General features: G+C 47.7%; 1 protein-coding gene across 2 annotated transcripts in view; it reads right to left on the bottom strand.

The window, feature by feature from the left end:
• Nucleotides 1-370: 370 nt before the first annotated feature.
• GCGR (glucagon receptor) overlaps nt 371-16,807 on the bottom strand; it is a 43,220-nt gene continuing 26,783 nt past the window's right edge. For both annotated transcript variants that reach the window (XM_082211094.1, XM_082211095.1), the window contains exons 4-14: nt 15,911-16,018; nt 13,425-13,546; nt 12,746-12,852; nt 11,142-11,295; nt 9,718-9,877; nt 4,893-4,953; nt 4,575-4,644; nt 3,631-3,719; nt 3,143-3,281; nt 2,599-2,640; nt 371-1,712 (exon numbers count right to left, since the gene is read on the bottom strand). In XM_082211094.1, the coding sequence (XP_082067220.1) occupies nt 1,419-1,712; nt 2,599-2,640; nt 3,143-3,281; nt 3,631-3,719; nt 4,575-4,644; nt 4,893-4,953; nt 9,718-9,877; nt 11,142-11,295; nt 12,746-12,852; nt 13,425-13,546; nt 15,911-16,018 (1,346 nt within the window). In that variant the 3' untranslated portion in view covers nt 371-1,418. The remainder of the gene's footprint in view (nt 1,713-2,598; nt 2,641-3,142; nt 3,282-3,630; nt 3,720-4,574; nt 4,645-4,892; nt 4,954-9,717; nt 9,878-11,141; nt 11,296-12,745; nt 12,853-13,424; nt 13,547-15,910; nt 16,019-16,807) is intronic.

The following is a 16,807-nucleotide window of genomic DNA, read 5'->3' as shown; positions in this document are numbered from 1 at the left end:
TGGTTGCTGCTTGGAGATTTTGGCATCAAAGGGTGCTAGTGAAGCACTTTTGTAAAGGGACTTGGGGACTGGATGGGACATCACACAGGGGAAGGAGTTGGCAATTACCTGTTTCTTGCAGTGGTTCTAATTTAAAGCCGCTGCGTGGCCTCCCTGGAAAGGTTAGTACTTCTGAAGGACAAGGCTGGTGCAGGACACCTGTTCCTGTCCATGCTGGTGAATGAAAGGCAGTCCAGGCCCCAGCAAGGATAAACATCTCAGTGCATCAGGAGGCACCGTCTAAGTTGCCAGGACATACAGCACAATTTATTGGGTCCTTCAATCACCTGAACATTGGCACTGACAGGCAGACATACTCAGACACAGAAGAGGCCCTCAGAGCTTGTATTGCCCACACAAGTAGATTTACAGAGTCACCCAGCACAGAAGGCGCAAGCATGCCCACAGTGTGGATGCAATGGTACAGCCACGTACAAAGTCAGTGACCCAAGTGAGCCGTGTCACTTCCACGTAGATTTATATACTGAATGGTAGTGCTGTTTTCCTTCCAAACTCTGCAGGCAATGCTTTCTGCACCGCCCCAAAATATCTCTTTAAGTGGTATGCCATCCCATGTGCCCAGAAGGCAAAGACATCTCTTTTCCAGAGACTACATTTCCATATGTGCGAATGTGGATCTGCAAAGTTGGTACTCAGAGAGCCCACTAAATTTGACCTTTTGCAAATGGGACACTTGGCATTGGACAATCATACATACGTTTGCATGTTTTGCTGCACAATTTGTTTGGGGAAAATGAAAGAAACATGATAGCCTCTAGATATATCCTTCCCTATGACTGATTTAAAAAAATAATTGCACAGACCCTGTGTGTGTGTGTGTGTGTGTGTGTGTGTGTGTGTGTGCATTTTGCAGATAGTGCTTGTTCTCTAATTTATGAGGACTAGAAACTTGGTTGTTGGATTTTGGTTGTTGTTTTTTTAAAAAAGAGGAAATCGGAGATTCTTAAGGAGTCTGATCAGTGCTGATTCTGGCACAATCATAAATGTGCAGGCTTTCAAAGTTTCCTAACAATTGTACAGAATCTCCTCCCACTACAAATCTTGTCTGGCATTGTCCCCTCTGTCAGGATGCCCTGTGGCTGGGCTGTCCCCTGGATCTCATGTCCTGGAGCATTCAGCATGCGGACAGGCAAGGCAGCTCGTCTTGCTGGGTCTCTCGTAAGCATGTCTCCAGCACGGAAAAGGAATTTGCACCATCTAGTCAGTGCCGAGCTGCTTGGCAGAGGGCACACTTTCCAGTCATGTGTCCCACAGCCTCCTGGGCTGCCAGCTGCCCTCTTTGCTCTGCAGGACGGCTGCCTCAGGGGGCAAAGAGTGAGACAGGCCCCATAAGCCAGGGGCAGACGGGCAAGTCAGCTTCAGAGGTTGCTCTCGGCTGTGTCAGGGAACTCGTAGCAGTGGGGCTGCTCGGCCACTGCCAAGTTTTCACTGGCACTGCATGCTGTCCTCTCCAGGTACTGAGTGCTGGTGTGCATGGTGGCTTGGCTCCGGCCCAGCCCATTGAGGTAGTTGCCAACCAGCTTGTGCTTCTCGCCGGTCCTGGTGCCCCCGTTGCGGACCTGGGGTGTGTGGCTGTACGTGTGCTTGTATTCCTCTTCTATGTCCCAGCCAAGCTTCCAGCGCGTCCATTTCTTCATGAGCTCTGACTGCACCTATGGAGATAGAAACATTTGCGGGGAGGATGTGTTATTTACTGGCTTGAGGTTGTATTTTTAAATATTATTATCCGCTGTAGGCTGCTTTGCCACAAATGGCAGGATTATAAACCTTTATAAATAAACTCTGTATTAATCTCATGCATATGAGAAATGCAGCCAGTTTAAGGGCTCACAACTGCAAGTTACGTACAAACGTGTATTTGGACATGTGTGCTTCATGTAGTGAAAAGCAACCTCAGAAGGGAAAAATTTTCAAGGAGAAGGGTGCCTAAAATGTTTCCCACCGCCATTTTTACTGCATCTCCCCCTGCCACATGACACCCTCAAATTCCAAAATCAGCAGTGCAGACTAGACCTTTGCCGAGAAGATCTGACATATTGGAGATGGGAGGATGCGGTGGAAAAGCATCAGACGGGGTAAGGGCTAAGTACCACCTCTCTTACTGCTCTGTCCACTGAAAATTGCACATGCCCCTTTCTGAAACCATGTGCAGCTGGTCAGTTGCAACAGAAATGGGTACGTAAAGAAGCAAATGCAACCAACAACACTTGCACAGATTCCGTTGTACTTGTAACAACAGCTCCGCACTGGTTGTGTTCTGCTTACACAGTTCCAGTTACATGGGCGACAGACACACACGGACGAGGAGCTTTGACTGCATCTGCCTTCTTACCACTTGAGTTAAGCTGGGTGGGTCACTCATCACTGACAGTATTTCAAAAGACATTGCATCTTGCTCCAGCCATGCCTCCAATACCACTCAGATAATACAGGTGGAAATCATCCTTGCTGCCATACATTACCTACTTGTGCATCAGCTTGCATGTCCTGTATCTCCCTCCCCCACCACACCCCCACCCCAGTTTAGAGCACACTTACCTCCTTATTCACAAAGCAGTAAAGAATGGCCACCAGCATTCCCTAAAGAGGCAGAGAAGGCAATCAGAATAATGCCATTTTACTGTATTTTTTCCATGTATAAGACGCCCCCTATTTTGGGGGACTCAAATTTAAGAAAATGGGGGGAGATGGCTCAGACATCTTGAGCTTTTTGGGGGGAGGATTGCGCTTGGGGGGGGGGTTGCACAGGGTTGTTGAGCTCATCTGTCCCCTCACAGGCAGAAATTGCCTATCGCCCATCCAATTGCCCCAGCTTCAGCCAATCAACACCAGCCCTTGACGCAGCAACCACATCTAACAGCCGTGGACAGACACGGCAGCAACCAATCAAACGTCTATCCTATGCACTATCCATGTATAAGACGACCCCCACTTTTTAGCATAATTTTTATAGAAAAAAACCTAGTCTTATACACGTTAAATAATCATAATTGCAACCAGAAAGGCTTGTCTCTCTCTCTCTCTCTCTCTCTCTGGTTTTTGAATGGGCCTGAGCAAAGAATGGGCTTTTGGTGTGCCTCACCTGGAAGGAGCTGAGGAAGAGGTCAAAGAAGAGCTTGACATAGCGCAGCGTGCCCTGGGCATGCTCATCGGTGACAAAGGCGAAAACCACCTCGTGGATTCCCAGCAACGGGATGAGCGTCAGTGTTGACTTGGCCAGCCTAAATGGGGCATCAGCTAATTAGAATGCATCACAAGCAAAAGGCAGCAGCATCCCACAGTATTCAGCCCGAACCCCGTATGAACCACCTACCTGGTGGAGGAACAAATGGGCTTATGAATGAAAAGAAAAGAAACCCGCTGGACTCGTATCGAAAGCCATTTAAAAAAACCCACAAGTCAGTGTACTCATCCCCAAAACTCATGGATGTGTGGAAGGGATACCCCTAACCTACGAACACTGTGATGCCATGGGCAATTATGGCGTAATCAGGATGTAATAGAAGCTTCCCATCCCAGGAAAAGCTATGGCACTGTAGAGCAGGGAAGGGTGGGAGCAGGAGCCAGTACCGGAATTTGTAGTCTGTGTAGCGCATCTGGTGGGCACGGAGCTTAGAGACCAATATCTGAATGATACGGATGAAAATGAAGAAGTTGATCTGAAAGAGAGAGAGAGAGAGAGTGGTTGAGTGGGAAGAAGAGGCAGGATTGCAGGAGAGTCAAAAGACACGCATAGCAAATAAGGGTCTAATTTTAGCCATGATTACTACTGTTATTAATTCTGGACCCATCATAAGCTCTCAGTGGCTTGCACAGGTGTCCCTAAAGTGCCCCATCCAGGCTGTGACCATGTCTATGCATCACTGGGGCTATAGGATTAGAGGTTTGCAGAGCATTTACTGGATCACTGGTACATATGCTTGCTAACAACGTTTTGTGATTTGAGCGCTTAGGGAAAGTGCTATCTATAATATACATATTAAATCATTGTTATTGGTAACACGGACAACAGGGGTGGCTTATCTTAGGCTTGGAGGCTAAATTGGGTCCCCAAAGAAATGTTTTCTCACCCCACCCCGGCAGCATTTTGACAGCACAAAAAACAATTTAGTTAATTAGTTGAGACAGCGCTGGTTTAAGCCTCTATGCCCTGCTCAGCACCTTGGTGGTGATGCTGTGTGCCCTCTCCCCTGTCATCAACTTCATCATTTTATGGAGGGGGTTGATAATTCCCTCAGCTGATCTGCATCCATCAGTTAAGGAAGTGGGCTGTGTGCCCAACATGGCTAATGTGGCTTTCAGGCCAAAATTGGTTCATCACTACCCCTGGCATGACAAGGTGCATCACATTGTGCCCCTTAGACATTTTATTACTTGGAGGTTGCCCTATTCATTTTTCAGGAACACCAAATAAGAAGGCTGGAGGCAGGAAAATGATTGTTCCCTCTGCATTTTGTTGGACAAGGGCAGCCATTGTGGGCATCTGAGACAAGCAAGGAATAAAGAGAACTCACCAAGATGGCCAGGAACACAGGGAAACGCAGGATCCACCAGAACCCCATGTTATGATTGGTACTCCAGCATCTCAGGAAAGAAAGAAAGAAAGAAACAAACAAACCATGGATCGTGTGCAACAAGTGTGACCTGGCACACTGTCCTCTTCCTTGCAGCACCTCCCACCCCCACTGCTCACACTTAGTGCAATGTGGTCTGCTCACACCCATAGCCCTCATAGGAATGTCATCTGTTAAGTTGCCTGGCGATGACAGAAGCATTACAGATAACCTACAAACAGTTTGCACAGCAGAGACACACATTGTCCTGGAACTTACTGAATATTTTCATAAAGAAATTTCACCACCACCCATGGCACAATGAAGAGTACTGGGGCCCCTGGAAGAAAAGAAAAAAGAGAGACAGGATTTATATCTAAAAAAGGAACAGCCTCTATCTGGCAGGGCAGGAATTTATCCTGAGAAGAGTTTCTGCACTAGATTCATCCTGACTCAAGATCTGCCAGTGGCTCATTAAATGCTACCAGGAGGTGCAGGGAGTCGAGGGATCCTCATTGCAGTCAATTTGCTTGGAGTTATATATCCTCTAGGTGAAGAGGCCAATCTAGGTTGACAGATCTTGTCTCCTAGCCTAGGCTCCATGAACATAGAGACATTCCAACATGGCCTGGTTGCCACATATATATAATAGCACATGTGGTTTAGGCGTGGCTTCACAGGAAAGAGACAAAACCTCAGATTTCCAGGCAAGACCTGGACGTTTCTAGATTGCGAAGGGACTTCCTTCCCCCCACTGCATTGTGCCCTCCTCCCAAACCTGCTCCAGGTCCCTCTCCCAATCTCCAGAGCAGACCTGCAGGCAGTGGCAGGGATGTGGAGGGGGAGGAGAGGGAAGGGAAGTCCCATCGTGTTTGCGGGAGCCATTCTGCTCATGAAATGACTTCGTTGGATACAACGGTGTCTGTATAATTGCTTAGTAGGAAGCAGCTAGCAAGAGGCACAAGTGGCATTGTTATGGGAGAGTTTACTGCAGACTCAGTGATGTTCGTGTAGACCAAGTTTTGGGCAGTGACCACATGACATCAAAACGCCATCCCGTATGATATAGTATACCTTTTTTTCCTTTTATGTTGTTCAATACAACAACAACAACAACACCTAATATCAGCATTGTGTGGGCACCGGGCAAAGCTTGCATGCATGTGTAGCACTGATATCAAAATAGACTGCCACATGGAAGCACCGTCAGACACATTCAAAACAGAACGTGAAAAAGCATATTTATTTATTAAATTTATATCCTACCCTTCCTCCCAAAGGAGCCCAGTTTATGGATTAAGCCTGCTTTTAAGATACAGTGGTACCTCGGGTTAAGTACTTAATTTGTTCCGTAGGTCCGTACTTAACCTGAAACTTTTCTTAACCTGAAGCAACACTTTAGCTAATGGGGCCTCCTGCTGCTGCTGTGCCGCCGCCACGCAATTTCTGTTCTCATCCAGAAGCAAAGTTCTTAACCCAAGGTACTATTTCTGGATTAGCAGAATCTGTAACCTGAAGCGTATGTAACCTGAAATGTTTGTAACCTGAGGTACCACTGTAGATAGGATAAGATGCAGGCAGCCAAAGTGGCGTCCTCAAAATTTAGTTGGACTACAACTCCCATAATCCCTGATCATTCACCCTGCTGGTTGGGGCTAGTGGGAGCTGGAGTCTGAGGACTTCTGGAGGGCACTAGCTTGACTACCCGAGGGATAAGATGAAAGAGTTGGCATCAGAAGCCCCATGCAGGCAGTAGCTCTTTAGCAATTGGGCAATGGTATGATAAGAACCATTTGTTATCCAGAGTGTAAATATCTCTCACCCACTGTTGTCTCTGGTCAAATAGATGCTATCGGGTTGTTGTTGTTGTTGCTGCTGCTGCTGCTGTTCCAATGTCTCAAAAATCTACTTGATCTGAGACCATAGTGGGGGTGAGAGGGTGGGTGATCATTTTGACTGCAAGCATCAACAACAGAATGCCCTCAAAAACTACAGTCTCTACATGGCCTTAGCCGCAATACAATGTGCTGTTCCATGTAGAGCTGCTTGCCCTTTGGGGCAAACATTACTAGTCATGAGGGATGGATGACTATTGCTGAAAACAGCACTGTCTCCTTCTCATGTCTCCCCAGTAATGTTTACTGAAAGAAGACAGATGAGACGGTGTCATTATCGTACCCAAAATGTCTCCCCCCCTTTGCTGTAAGGAGCAGCCAATGAAGTGCAGGAGGTGGGGCTTGCCATGCTTCTGTTTCTGTTATTTCTGATATGAGCTCACCTGAACAGTGCCTCCCAGGCCAACGTCTTTCACACTTCCCAAATGTTCCAGCACAGCTCTTGCCTCAAAACACGTGTCCAAATGTGTTTAAGAATTGGTCTTTTGAGGGGGAAACGTTTAGAAATATGTATTTTGAGACAAGAGGTGTTTGGAAATGCATATTTTGAAAGAATGTTAAGTTCAGATACATGCTTACGTGTTGACTAGGGGCTGCTGCTCCTACGCTCCCTTGACACCTCACCCACCCCCTGGCCAATCCCCTCAGTTTTCCTTCCTTCACAGCTTGCCCCAAACCCCTGTCCCACCTAACAGCTCCACCACCTGCTCATCCCACACCCCTCCTTTCCTCCCTCAAAGCTCACCCCAACCCCACCTTTTAAAGTAAGGAAGTCTGAGGCTGTTTTCTGAAGCCGCTGCCCCCTGTTAAACTTTCCTGCAGCCATGTTTAACAAGAGTGGGACAGATGTTTCAGAGAGCAGTTTGTCAAACCTCTCTGTGGACCACTTCTTCCCCTCTGTTCAACACCTTGCCTGGGCCGCTTTCCACCCGCACTGCTCACTTGCCAAATGGCCTGCTTGCCTACTTACCTGCATGCTGTTACGCTGGAGTTGGCCTGGCTGCCTACTGGGGGCCATGTGAACTCCAGCTTGACAGCAGCCTTACGCTTCTATTTGTATGGGAAGAAATGTGAATTGTCACGTGGAATTATTATGTTTTAAAATTGCAGCTTAATGTGTTCTTGCAGAATGCCTGCAAAAGTGACACAGGCTGCAAACAGACTGATTCACTCATCCCTAGGGTTGGCAAACTCTGAGAATGATGACATCACATCCATCTATCTTTTACTGGATGTTTACCAGGAAAACCGAGAGAGAATATGCTGTTGCTCTTCTCAATTGCAGCCCATGCATCATTCATAACACGTCTTGCTTGCCCTTTAGTCTCTCACTCTCGGAAAGAAAGAAGGCAGCTATTTAGTAGGTAGTTGGTAGTCACAAGGGTCAAATCTGACATTCAGGCAGGCATATCTTGATTTTCTCTTTTTAGAGGAAATAAATAGTAAGGCAGGGATGCTCAATGCTGGCTTCACCAGAACCCCACAATTCCTAGCTAATCTGAAACCATTGCAAAGTTTGAACATGCAAGGTTTTAATAGACAAAAATTACCCAGGAAGGCACTTGGGACTTTATAATCTAATTCTTGCCATTAAAAGACAGTGATTGCAGAAAGCCATTGATCAAGCAACATGCTTATTCAATGGCATATCTAGGTCTCTCACCCACAGGAGGGCTTGTGGGGGCTATCATTCTTCCAAAGTTGTTTTTTGAAATGTACAGAAAAGCAAAGCAAAGGCACCTCTGTTACTTAGAGGAATAAACTCTGGGTAAAATGGCACTGTGTTGGTCAAGCAATGAGGCATTATCTGCCTTGGACTCAGAGTTTCTGTGAGCACAACTCAATTCACAGGACACTCCTGCTGGAGGCAGGGGGCAGGTGATGTTTGCCAGTTCCTATTTCCCTCTGAAGCCCCCCTGTGCACTCTGAACAATTGAATGCGTAGGGGATCCTCTAAAACAGTGAGAGGCGGAAGAGGAGGGGTGAAATAGGCAAAAATGACCCTTTCCCCCTTCCTCCAGCGGGAGCTTCTGATGGATCTCAGTCCGTTCCACAAACATTAAGAGTCCTTCAGTCCACTGAAATGACACTCTGGGCCCCACCACTGTGCTGCTGCCAGCCCTGCCGGGGCTTTGTCTGTGCCACTGCCACAGACCACTGCCACTGTGCCCTCATTGCTGCAGCCTCACTGCTGCCACTGCATCATGGCAGCATTGCAGGTGCAGGTGCTGTCACAAACGGATTTAGGGCAGCGTGACTGGCTCCACCATACTGGGTGCTTAGCCTAGGGGATGCAGCAGGGCTTGCAACTACAGTGGTAGCTCGGGTTACAGACGCTTCAGGTTACAGACTCCGCTAACCCAGAAATAGTACCTCGGGTTAAGAACTTTGCTTCAGGATGAGAACAGAAATCGTGCAGCGGCGGCACAGTGGCAGAGGGAGGCCCCATTAGCTAAAGTGGTGCTTCAGGTTAAGAACGGACCTCCAGAACGAATTAAGTTCTTAACCCGAGGTACCACTGTATAACATGGTAAACTGAGCAGCAAGAGAAGGGGGTGTGCGATGAATTTTGGCCTCATACAGAGCGCCACTGAAATTTGAAAGACCCAAGTCCAGCCCTGCTGTAGTGGTGGGGCTGGCTGCAGTGCACATATGGCAGGGGGCAGGGCCCCCCGGATCTGGAGAGGGGGTGTCATCATGGAGGTGGGGGTGTTGCTGGGGTGATTTGCCTACAGCGGCAAACGTCACAGGCCAGCCCTGCTCTGGATCCAACACTGACCATTGTCGCCATCATTACCTTCTGTGTCACACTCTTCCCATCCCATAACTCTGAGATGAGGTTATATGCCCCGTCCTCATAGCATGAAGGTGGGAATCCTGGCCTTATCTCCCGTACCCCCCACAAGCCAAATTTCTTTGAAGTGCTGTTAATCAGCAGACTTGAAGTCAGGACATCCCCTGGTCAAAGCGCGTCTCTGCCTGCCCCACACCTGACGTCTTTCAAGGGAAACCATTTTGGCCCATGGAGTGGAGCTTCCCCACCCCTGCCATAATAAACGGTGCAGATTAGCGCAATCTCCAGCCACAGTGCTTCTCCTTCCCTGCCACCCTCAGTGACTCTCGCCCTGCTGTTTCTGCTCCAGCGAAGGTGCCTCTGACATTCAGTCACTCGTCCTTTCCAGGGCCTTGGCAACCCTGCATATACTCACCCCAGCCGATGCAGAGGTAGAGGCTGAAGTAGCTGCGCTCGGAGAAGACGGCCAACACCAGCAAGTTGTGCAGGTAGAGCCCCTCCACCAGCAGCCAGCAATAGTTGGCCACAATGCCGTACTGCATGAACACAGTGGCTGCCCGGCACCTGGCTGCTGCCTGGGGGAATGGCAAGGGGTCAGTGAGAAGGGCAAGGAAAGTCTGGGAACTTTCAGCAAGAAGCTCTCCCCCCCCAACCCAACCCCAGGGTCACCTTCAACACAAAGTGGACTTGTCCCTTTAAGCAGGCAGATGCATGGGGGCAGCAGTTTGCTACTCCCCATAGTTCTGTGGTTGGTGCGTTAAAAACAAAAGTCACCAGTACAGGAGCTTCGGTCTCAAGTGGCAGTAAAGTATAGGACTTGGCAATGAGGCAATGGCTTGGATCAAGTTTGGAAGTGTAGCTAGTTCAGGCTGCTTGGTGAGAGCAAAGCGTGGTGGTTCTGGGTCCCATAACCATGAGTGAAGGTGAGTACTGAACCAGAGGAGGGTTGAAGAAGGTGCTTTTGGGGATGCTATTGGCATGGCTTCATTTGAAGCAGGGCTTAGCCCTGAGGCCACTCTTCAATCCCACATGATCCAGCCTTCCAGCAGTTTAATTCCAGACACCAGAAATTGCTATTGCAGTCTGTGGGTATGTTATTAACTCATGACTGGATGCATCAGAGAAATGATATAGTCGCCAAACTTAGGTTTTGCTGGGATTTAAGGATGCATTACAAGCTGACTTAAGCCTTGTGAAAGCTCTGAGAAAACATCCTATGTCTTTTCCCCCTTATTTGCTGGCTCTTGTGAATTTGTAATAATAATAATAATAATAATTATTATTATTATTATTATTATTATTATTATTATTATTATTATTATTATTTCCCGCCCATCTGGCTGGGTTTCCCCAGCCGCTCTGGGCAGCTTCCAACAAAACACTAAAATACAATGATCTATTAAACATTAAAAGCTTCCCTAAACGGGGCTTCCTGCAGATGTCTTCTAAAAGTTTGGTAGTTATTTTTCTCTTTGACATCTGGTGGGAGGGCGTTCCACAGGGAGGGTGCCACTACCGAGAAGGCCCTCTGCCTGGTCTCCTGTAACTTGGCTTCTCGCAGTGAGGGAACCACCAGAAGGTGGACCTCAGTGTCCGGGCAGAACAATGGAGGTGGAGACGCTCCTTCAGGTATACTTGTATGTGAAAACAACTACTTGGGAGTGGGGCCTAGTGTGTAGCTACCAAGTAGTGTAGGCAGGTGTTACCATAATTGTTTATGTGTGGTGGAGAGGGGAATCAACTGAAGCTCCATGCTCCCTGGGGAAAGGGAACAAAGGAAATGAAAATTAAAACAAGTGTAAAAAGGTGGTGGTGGGGAACCAGGAATGTTTAACTCACCTCGTCACTCAGCCAAAGACCCACACTGTAGTCGTCAATCTTCTGGTTGAAGTGAGTGTTGAGCAGCTTGTCGATGATAAGCACCGAGATGCCCTTCAGGATGAAGGAGGCGAAGAGGTTCATGTGGATGTAGTTGCGCATGCAGTGCAGCTTGCTGGAGAGCAGGGAGCTTGTCAACAACGCCTGTCCAGCATGGCCAGCACCATGCAGCCAGTGCCTCTCTCTCCCAGACCTTCCTCCCACTCCTTGCACCCTGATCTCTCTCTTTCACCCCACTGTACTAACCCCCCACCCCGCTCCTCCATGCCTTGTGTTCTCCACTCTGCTCCTCATCCCACACCTACGCATTCACCCATGCTCTGCTCTCCCATGAACTGTTGTTTGGCTTACCAGGAGCTCCTGGACAATCTGGAAATATTTTGCAGATTTGACCAGAAAATATTTTAATTAAATCCAGGCCAAAGTGACCCAGGAAGGCACTTTGTTATGGGTGGTGTTAAGAGACCCCTATTCCCTTCACAATGCTACAACTCCCAGAGAGGTTTAACAATCAATCCCTCTTCCCAGGGAGCTCTGGGAATTGTAGTTCTCTGAAGGGGTCTCCTAATATCTATCAGCATGCTTAATTTTCAGCTCCTAGGATGCTTTGGGGAGAACCGGGGATGTTTAAAGGACTATGATGCTGCTTTAAATATATAGTGCAGATAGGGCCATATTTTCTCTCTCTCTCTGTCACACACACACACACACACTTCATTCAACTGACCTAAGTACACACCCACACAGTCATATATTTTCATCACAAGTACACAGCAACATGCATACTTCCTAAAGTTGCATTCTGACATGGCTGCTTTCTCTACCACAGGGATAATTTTTATCTGGTGCCTGCTAGCAGAGAGACCCATGACATTCCTGATCTTATACTTTTTTTGAGACAGGTAATTAATTTGTGGTCTTGATGTATGTGCACTTGCTGAACCTGCCACGCGATTAGGGACCCAAACGGATCAACCCAACAGAGTAAATGTAAAACATCAGCAACAACCATGTGGTGAAAAAAAGAGGGTTGAATGAATCCACCTCAACTTTCTCTAATAAAATATATTTTTAAAGAAACACAAAACTGCACTGTATGTCATTTGTCTCACTCGGTCAGAAAGCATGCAAAGTGTTGGTTTCTGCCAAATATGTTAATAGGTAAAGAGCAATTCCCAGCATCTCCAGTGTGGACGGATCCCTTCCAAATTAAAGGAGCTCCATCTCCACCCAACCAGATAGGAGCATAGAATTGTAGAGTTGGAAGGTACCCTGAGGATCATCTAATCCAACCCCCTGCAATGCAAGAATATGCAGCTGCCCCATACAGGGATCAAAGTTACAACCTTGCATTATCAGCACCATGCTTTAACCAACTGAGCTGTCATCTCACTTCTTTCCAGGCAGACCTACAGCCATCCCACTTCTTTCTAGGATCAAATGAAACCTGGTCTGACTATCCCACTTCCCGGTTCCCTCCCCCTCACTGCTTTGGGCACTGTCCCTTAATGTGGTCACCCCCATCACCATCACCCTCACCCCTCCCAGGCCAGTTCCCAAGGCACCTGAAGCCCAGCAGCACAGCCAAGGCAAGGATCAAAGTGCAGAGGGACACCGAGTATCCAACCGTGTACATCACCTTGAAGCTCCCGTAGATCTTAGCAAACCACTCCTGGAAGTAGAAAGAGAGGAAAGAGACAATTTGAGGCCTCAAAGGGATAGTACTAATCCTGATAATCTATCTGCTGTTTAAAATGGGTATAGTAAAGGCAAAGGGACCCCTGACCATTAGGTCCAGTCGTGACCGACTCCGGGGTTTCGGCACTCATCTCACTTTATTGGCCAAGGGAGCCGGCGTACAGCTTCCGGGTCATGTGGCCAGGATGACTAAGCTGCTTCTGGTGAACCACAGCAGCGCACAGAAACGCCGTTTATCTTCCTGCCAGAGTGGTACCTATTTATCTACTTGCACTTTGACGTGCTTTTGAACTGCTAGGTTGGCAGGAGCAGGGACCGAGCGACGGGAGCTCACCCCGTCGGTGGGATTCGAACCACCGACCTTCTGATCAGCAAGTCCTACGCTCTGTGGTTTAACCCAATTTGAGGCCTCAAAGGGATAGTACTAATCCTGGTAATCTATCTGCTGTTTAAAATGGGTATAGTACGTTGAGTACAAAGTCAACGGAGGTGGGGAATGTTCTTGCAAACAGCCCCCAGGACTCATTTAGCTAGCCATGCTCTCACCTGCTCTAAGATGGTCTCGTTGTTCATCACACACTGATGAGCATCGCGCAACGACTTCCCTTCGGGGGTGGTCACCCATTGTCCATCTGGGTCACACTTCTTGAATACATACCCATGCTTCACTGTAGGGAATGAAGGCATAAGGCAGGCTTCCTCAAACTCGGCCCTCCAGATGTTTTGAGACTACAGTTCCCATCATCCCTGACCACTGGTTCTGCTAGCTAGGGATCATGGGAGTTGTAGGCCAAAAAACATCTGGAGGGTCAAGTTTGAGGAAGCCTGGCATAAGGCAAGAAGAAGAACCCCACTGAATCATAAGCCCCATCTGGCACAGCATCCCGATCACAAAGAAGCCATCCAGTTGTCTACACAAAGCCCACCAACCAGAACCTTGGGTGCAACAACCATCTCCCCACTTGCAATTCCCAGCAACTGGTATTCAGAGGCATATTGCCTCTGTCCATGAAGTCAGAACATGGCTAGTAGTCACTGATTGCCTTATCCTTTGTGATCTTATTAGGATTATTATTATAACTCCATCCTATACTTGTTCTGACCGTTTGTTGTTATTCCTCTGTGCCTTCCCACAGTCCCCATCTCCTGCACCCTCAGTACTTTTCCCTCATCCTTCTCTAGTTTATTATCATCCCGATCCCTCTTAATTTCTTTCCTGTCTATTTCCCCTTCTTAGGGCTCAGCCACACTTTCGTTTGTCCTGTGATTTCTAGTATTTTGTATCACTCTGTTATAACAGGTCCATAGGTTTTTGCTTTGTCCCACCACTTTCCCTGGGAAAACCTGTTGTTTACTGCTGAACTGGAACAAATGTCACGAGGAAAACCCAAAGAAAAATGTGTCTCTCTTCTAAACCAGTCCTAAAATAGTTCCTGAATTGGATTCTGCATGCTTTCCAGGAAGCTGTTTTGTGGGAAGTCTGCTCTCACCTCCATTCCTTCTCTCCCTGCCTACCCCTGTGGGATAATTTTTCCAGTTGTCTCCCCAGCTTTGAGCACCCCACTTCTAGTTTCCTCATCATGCTTAAAATGTTTTTTTTTTTAGTTTACTCTTCCTTGTTTGGTGCTCATATTAAAATAGTGATCAAGTGATATATGTGCAAAATCTGTGTGTCCCAACTCGTTTGCTTTTATTGGTTGCAATGGTTCCAAAGGCAGCTTTATTTTCTGCCTGTAATAATACGTATTAAATACTGTGGTACCTTGGTTCCTGAACGGCTTAGTTGATGAACAAATTGGCTCCTGAACCCCGCAAACCTGGAAATAAGTGTTCCGGTTTGCATCCATTTTTTGAAAGCTGATCATCCGTTTCTGCTGTCGGCATTGTTTCCATGGCCAATCAGCAATCAGAAGCTGCACCTTGGTTTGTGAATGTTTTGGAAGTTGAACGGAGTTCAGGAACGGATTGAGTTCAAGAACCAAGGTACCACTGTAATACCGTATTTTTTGCTCTATAAGACTCACTTTTTCCCTCCTAAAAAGTAAGGGGAAATGTGTGTGCGTCTTATGGGGTGAATGCAGGCTGCGCAGCTATCCCAAAAGCCAGAACAGCAAGAGGGATTGCTGCTTTCACTGCGTAGCGATCCCTCTTGCTGTTCTGGCTTCTGAGATTCAGAATATTTTTTTTTCTTGTTTTCCTCCTCCAAAAACTAGGTGCGTCTTGTGGTCTGGTGCGTCTTATAGAGCGAAAAATACGGTATGTATTGGAACAGAGCCGGCTCACCAATGAGGCGGGGTGAAGCACCTGCCTCAGATGGCAGAAGTGCTTTGGAGGCACTCTGCCTGCCCCACCGTTTCTGCCACTGCTAGAACAACCCTCTCTCACTGGCAAAAAAGAGATGTTCTGGTGCAAGGCATCTCCTGGGGTAGAGAAGACGAGCAGCAACACCTGGAATGCCCTGGCTCTCACCGAGCTTGGCAAGGAAGTGGTGTTCCTGTGCATTGCATTGCCACTCCCCACCCCCACAGGGTGGGAAAGATGAGTGGCAGTGCTTTGAAGGCAGCATTCCAGCAACAGTGAAAGTTGGGGAGCAGGGAACAGCGCATTCCTGTTTCACCTCAGGTGGTGAAACGGGATGGGCCATCCCTGTAGTGGAAAGGTCCTGGCTCCTTTCGTGCATGTTGAATGATTATCTGATTATCCAGTTTCCTGAGTATCTGGCTTTTCTGATTTTCTGACTCTCTGCTACAGGTGAGCGGAACTGAAGGTGGAGACAACTTGAAAAGCGGACTATTGATTATAGGAAGTATGAACAGGGGGTTTCTAGGGTCTTTCCCCAAAGAAAATCAGAGGCAGAAATCACAAGTGCGAACATCCAGGCCTAGACCAAATTGAAAATGGCGCAAAGAGGTATGGACTTAAGGCAAAGTGTGGCTGGGCCCTGAGTAACTCTCCCATGTCACTTCCTTCCTTTGCCCCCCTGCCAAGGGCACAGGCCCATTCCAGTCTTCTTCTCCCCCCAGTGCACGCACCTTGGTCGTACCAGGGCAGGTACCAGGGGCAGGAAACATTGACAGTGCTGTTGGGCTGTGCATCAGGCCAGCATGAGTACTTGTCAAAGGTTCGGTTGCAGACCAGCTCTGTCAGAGAGAGGAGGAAACTTAGGATCTGCATGCGATACGGTGGTAGGAACAGCGGGTTATACATGTGTCTGAATGTGTGTGCAACTTCGTCCTTATTTTTCACTCTTTCTTTAATTAGGAAACTTTGCCCACATTCATGTCCCTCAAGTGTTTCATCAACCAGCAGAATTTGCCCTTGGAACACATATGGGACCCTTGTTGCCAGCTTCACATGCATGTGTCTGCACACACAACTGCCTAGTAATTCATCCACAAACCTCACCTCCACTCAGCCTACCCTTTGTGCTCTACTGCTGTCTGAAACAGTTTTTACAGCAACTTCTTGAGAAAAAGAAAAAGAACCCGTCATCTTTTGTGTATGCTGATTTATGAAACAACACTTGCCTCTGGGACCCAGCACTGTAGGTAGCTCATTTTCTCCCTCAAGCTTGGCATAGGGCCGTAGCTTAGTGGCAGAGAGAATGCTTTGCATGCAGAAGGCCACAGGTTCAATCCCTGACATCTCCAAGTAGGGCTGCGAAAGACGCCTTGTCTGAAATCCTGGAGAGCCACTGCCAGTGTGTGGGGAACATTTGACCCTCCAGATGTTGTCAAACTATAACTATCAGCCCCAGCAAGCATGGCCAATGGACAGGGATGATGGAAGTTGCAGCTGAGCAACATCTGGAGAGCCAAGGGTTCACCACACCTGGTATAGACTGACTCAGTGTAAGGCAAAATAAAAAAATTCCTTCTAGTAGCACCTTAAAGACCAACTAAGTTAGTTCTTGGTATGAGCTTTCGTGT

Source organism: Podarcis vaucheri (assembly GCF_965113315.1).
Source record: "Podarcis vaucheri genome assembly, chromosome: 2".
In the NCBI taxonomy this organism is placed as follows: Eukaryota; Metazoa; Chordata; class Lepidosauria; order Squamata; family Lacertidae; genus Podarcis; species Podarcis vaucheri.
This window is presented reverse-complemented; position numbering and strand designations above follow the sequence as displayed.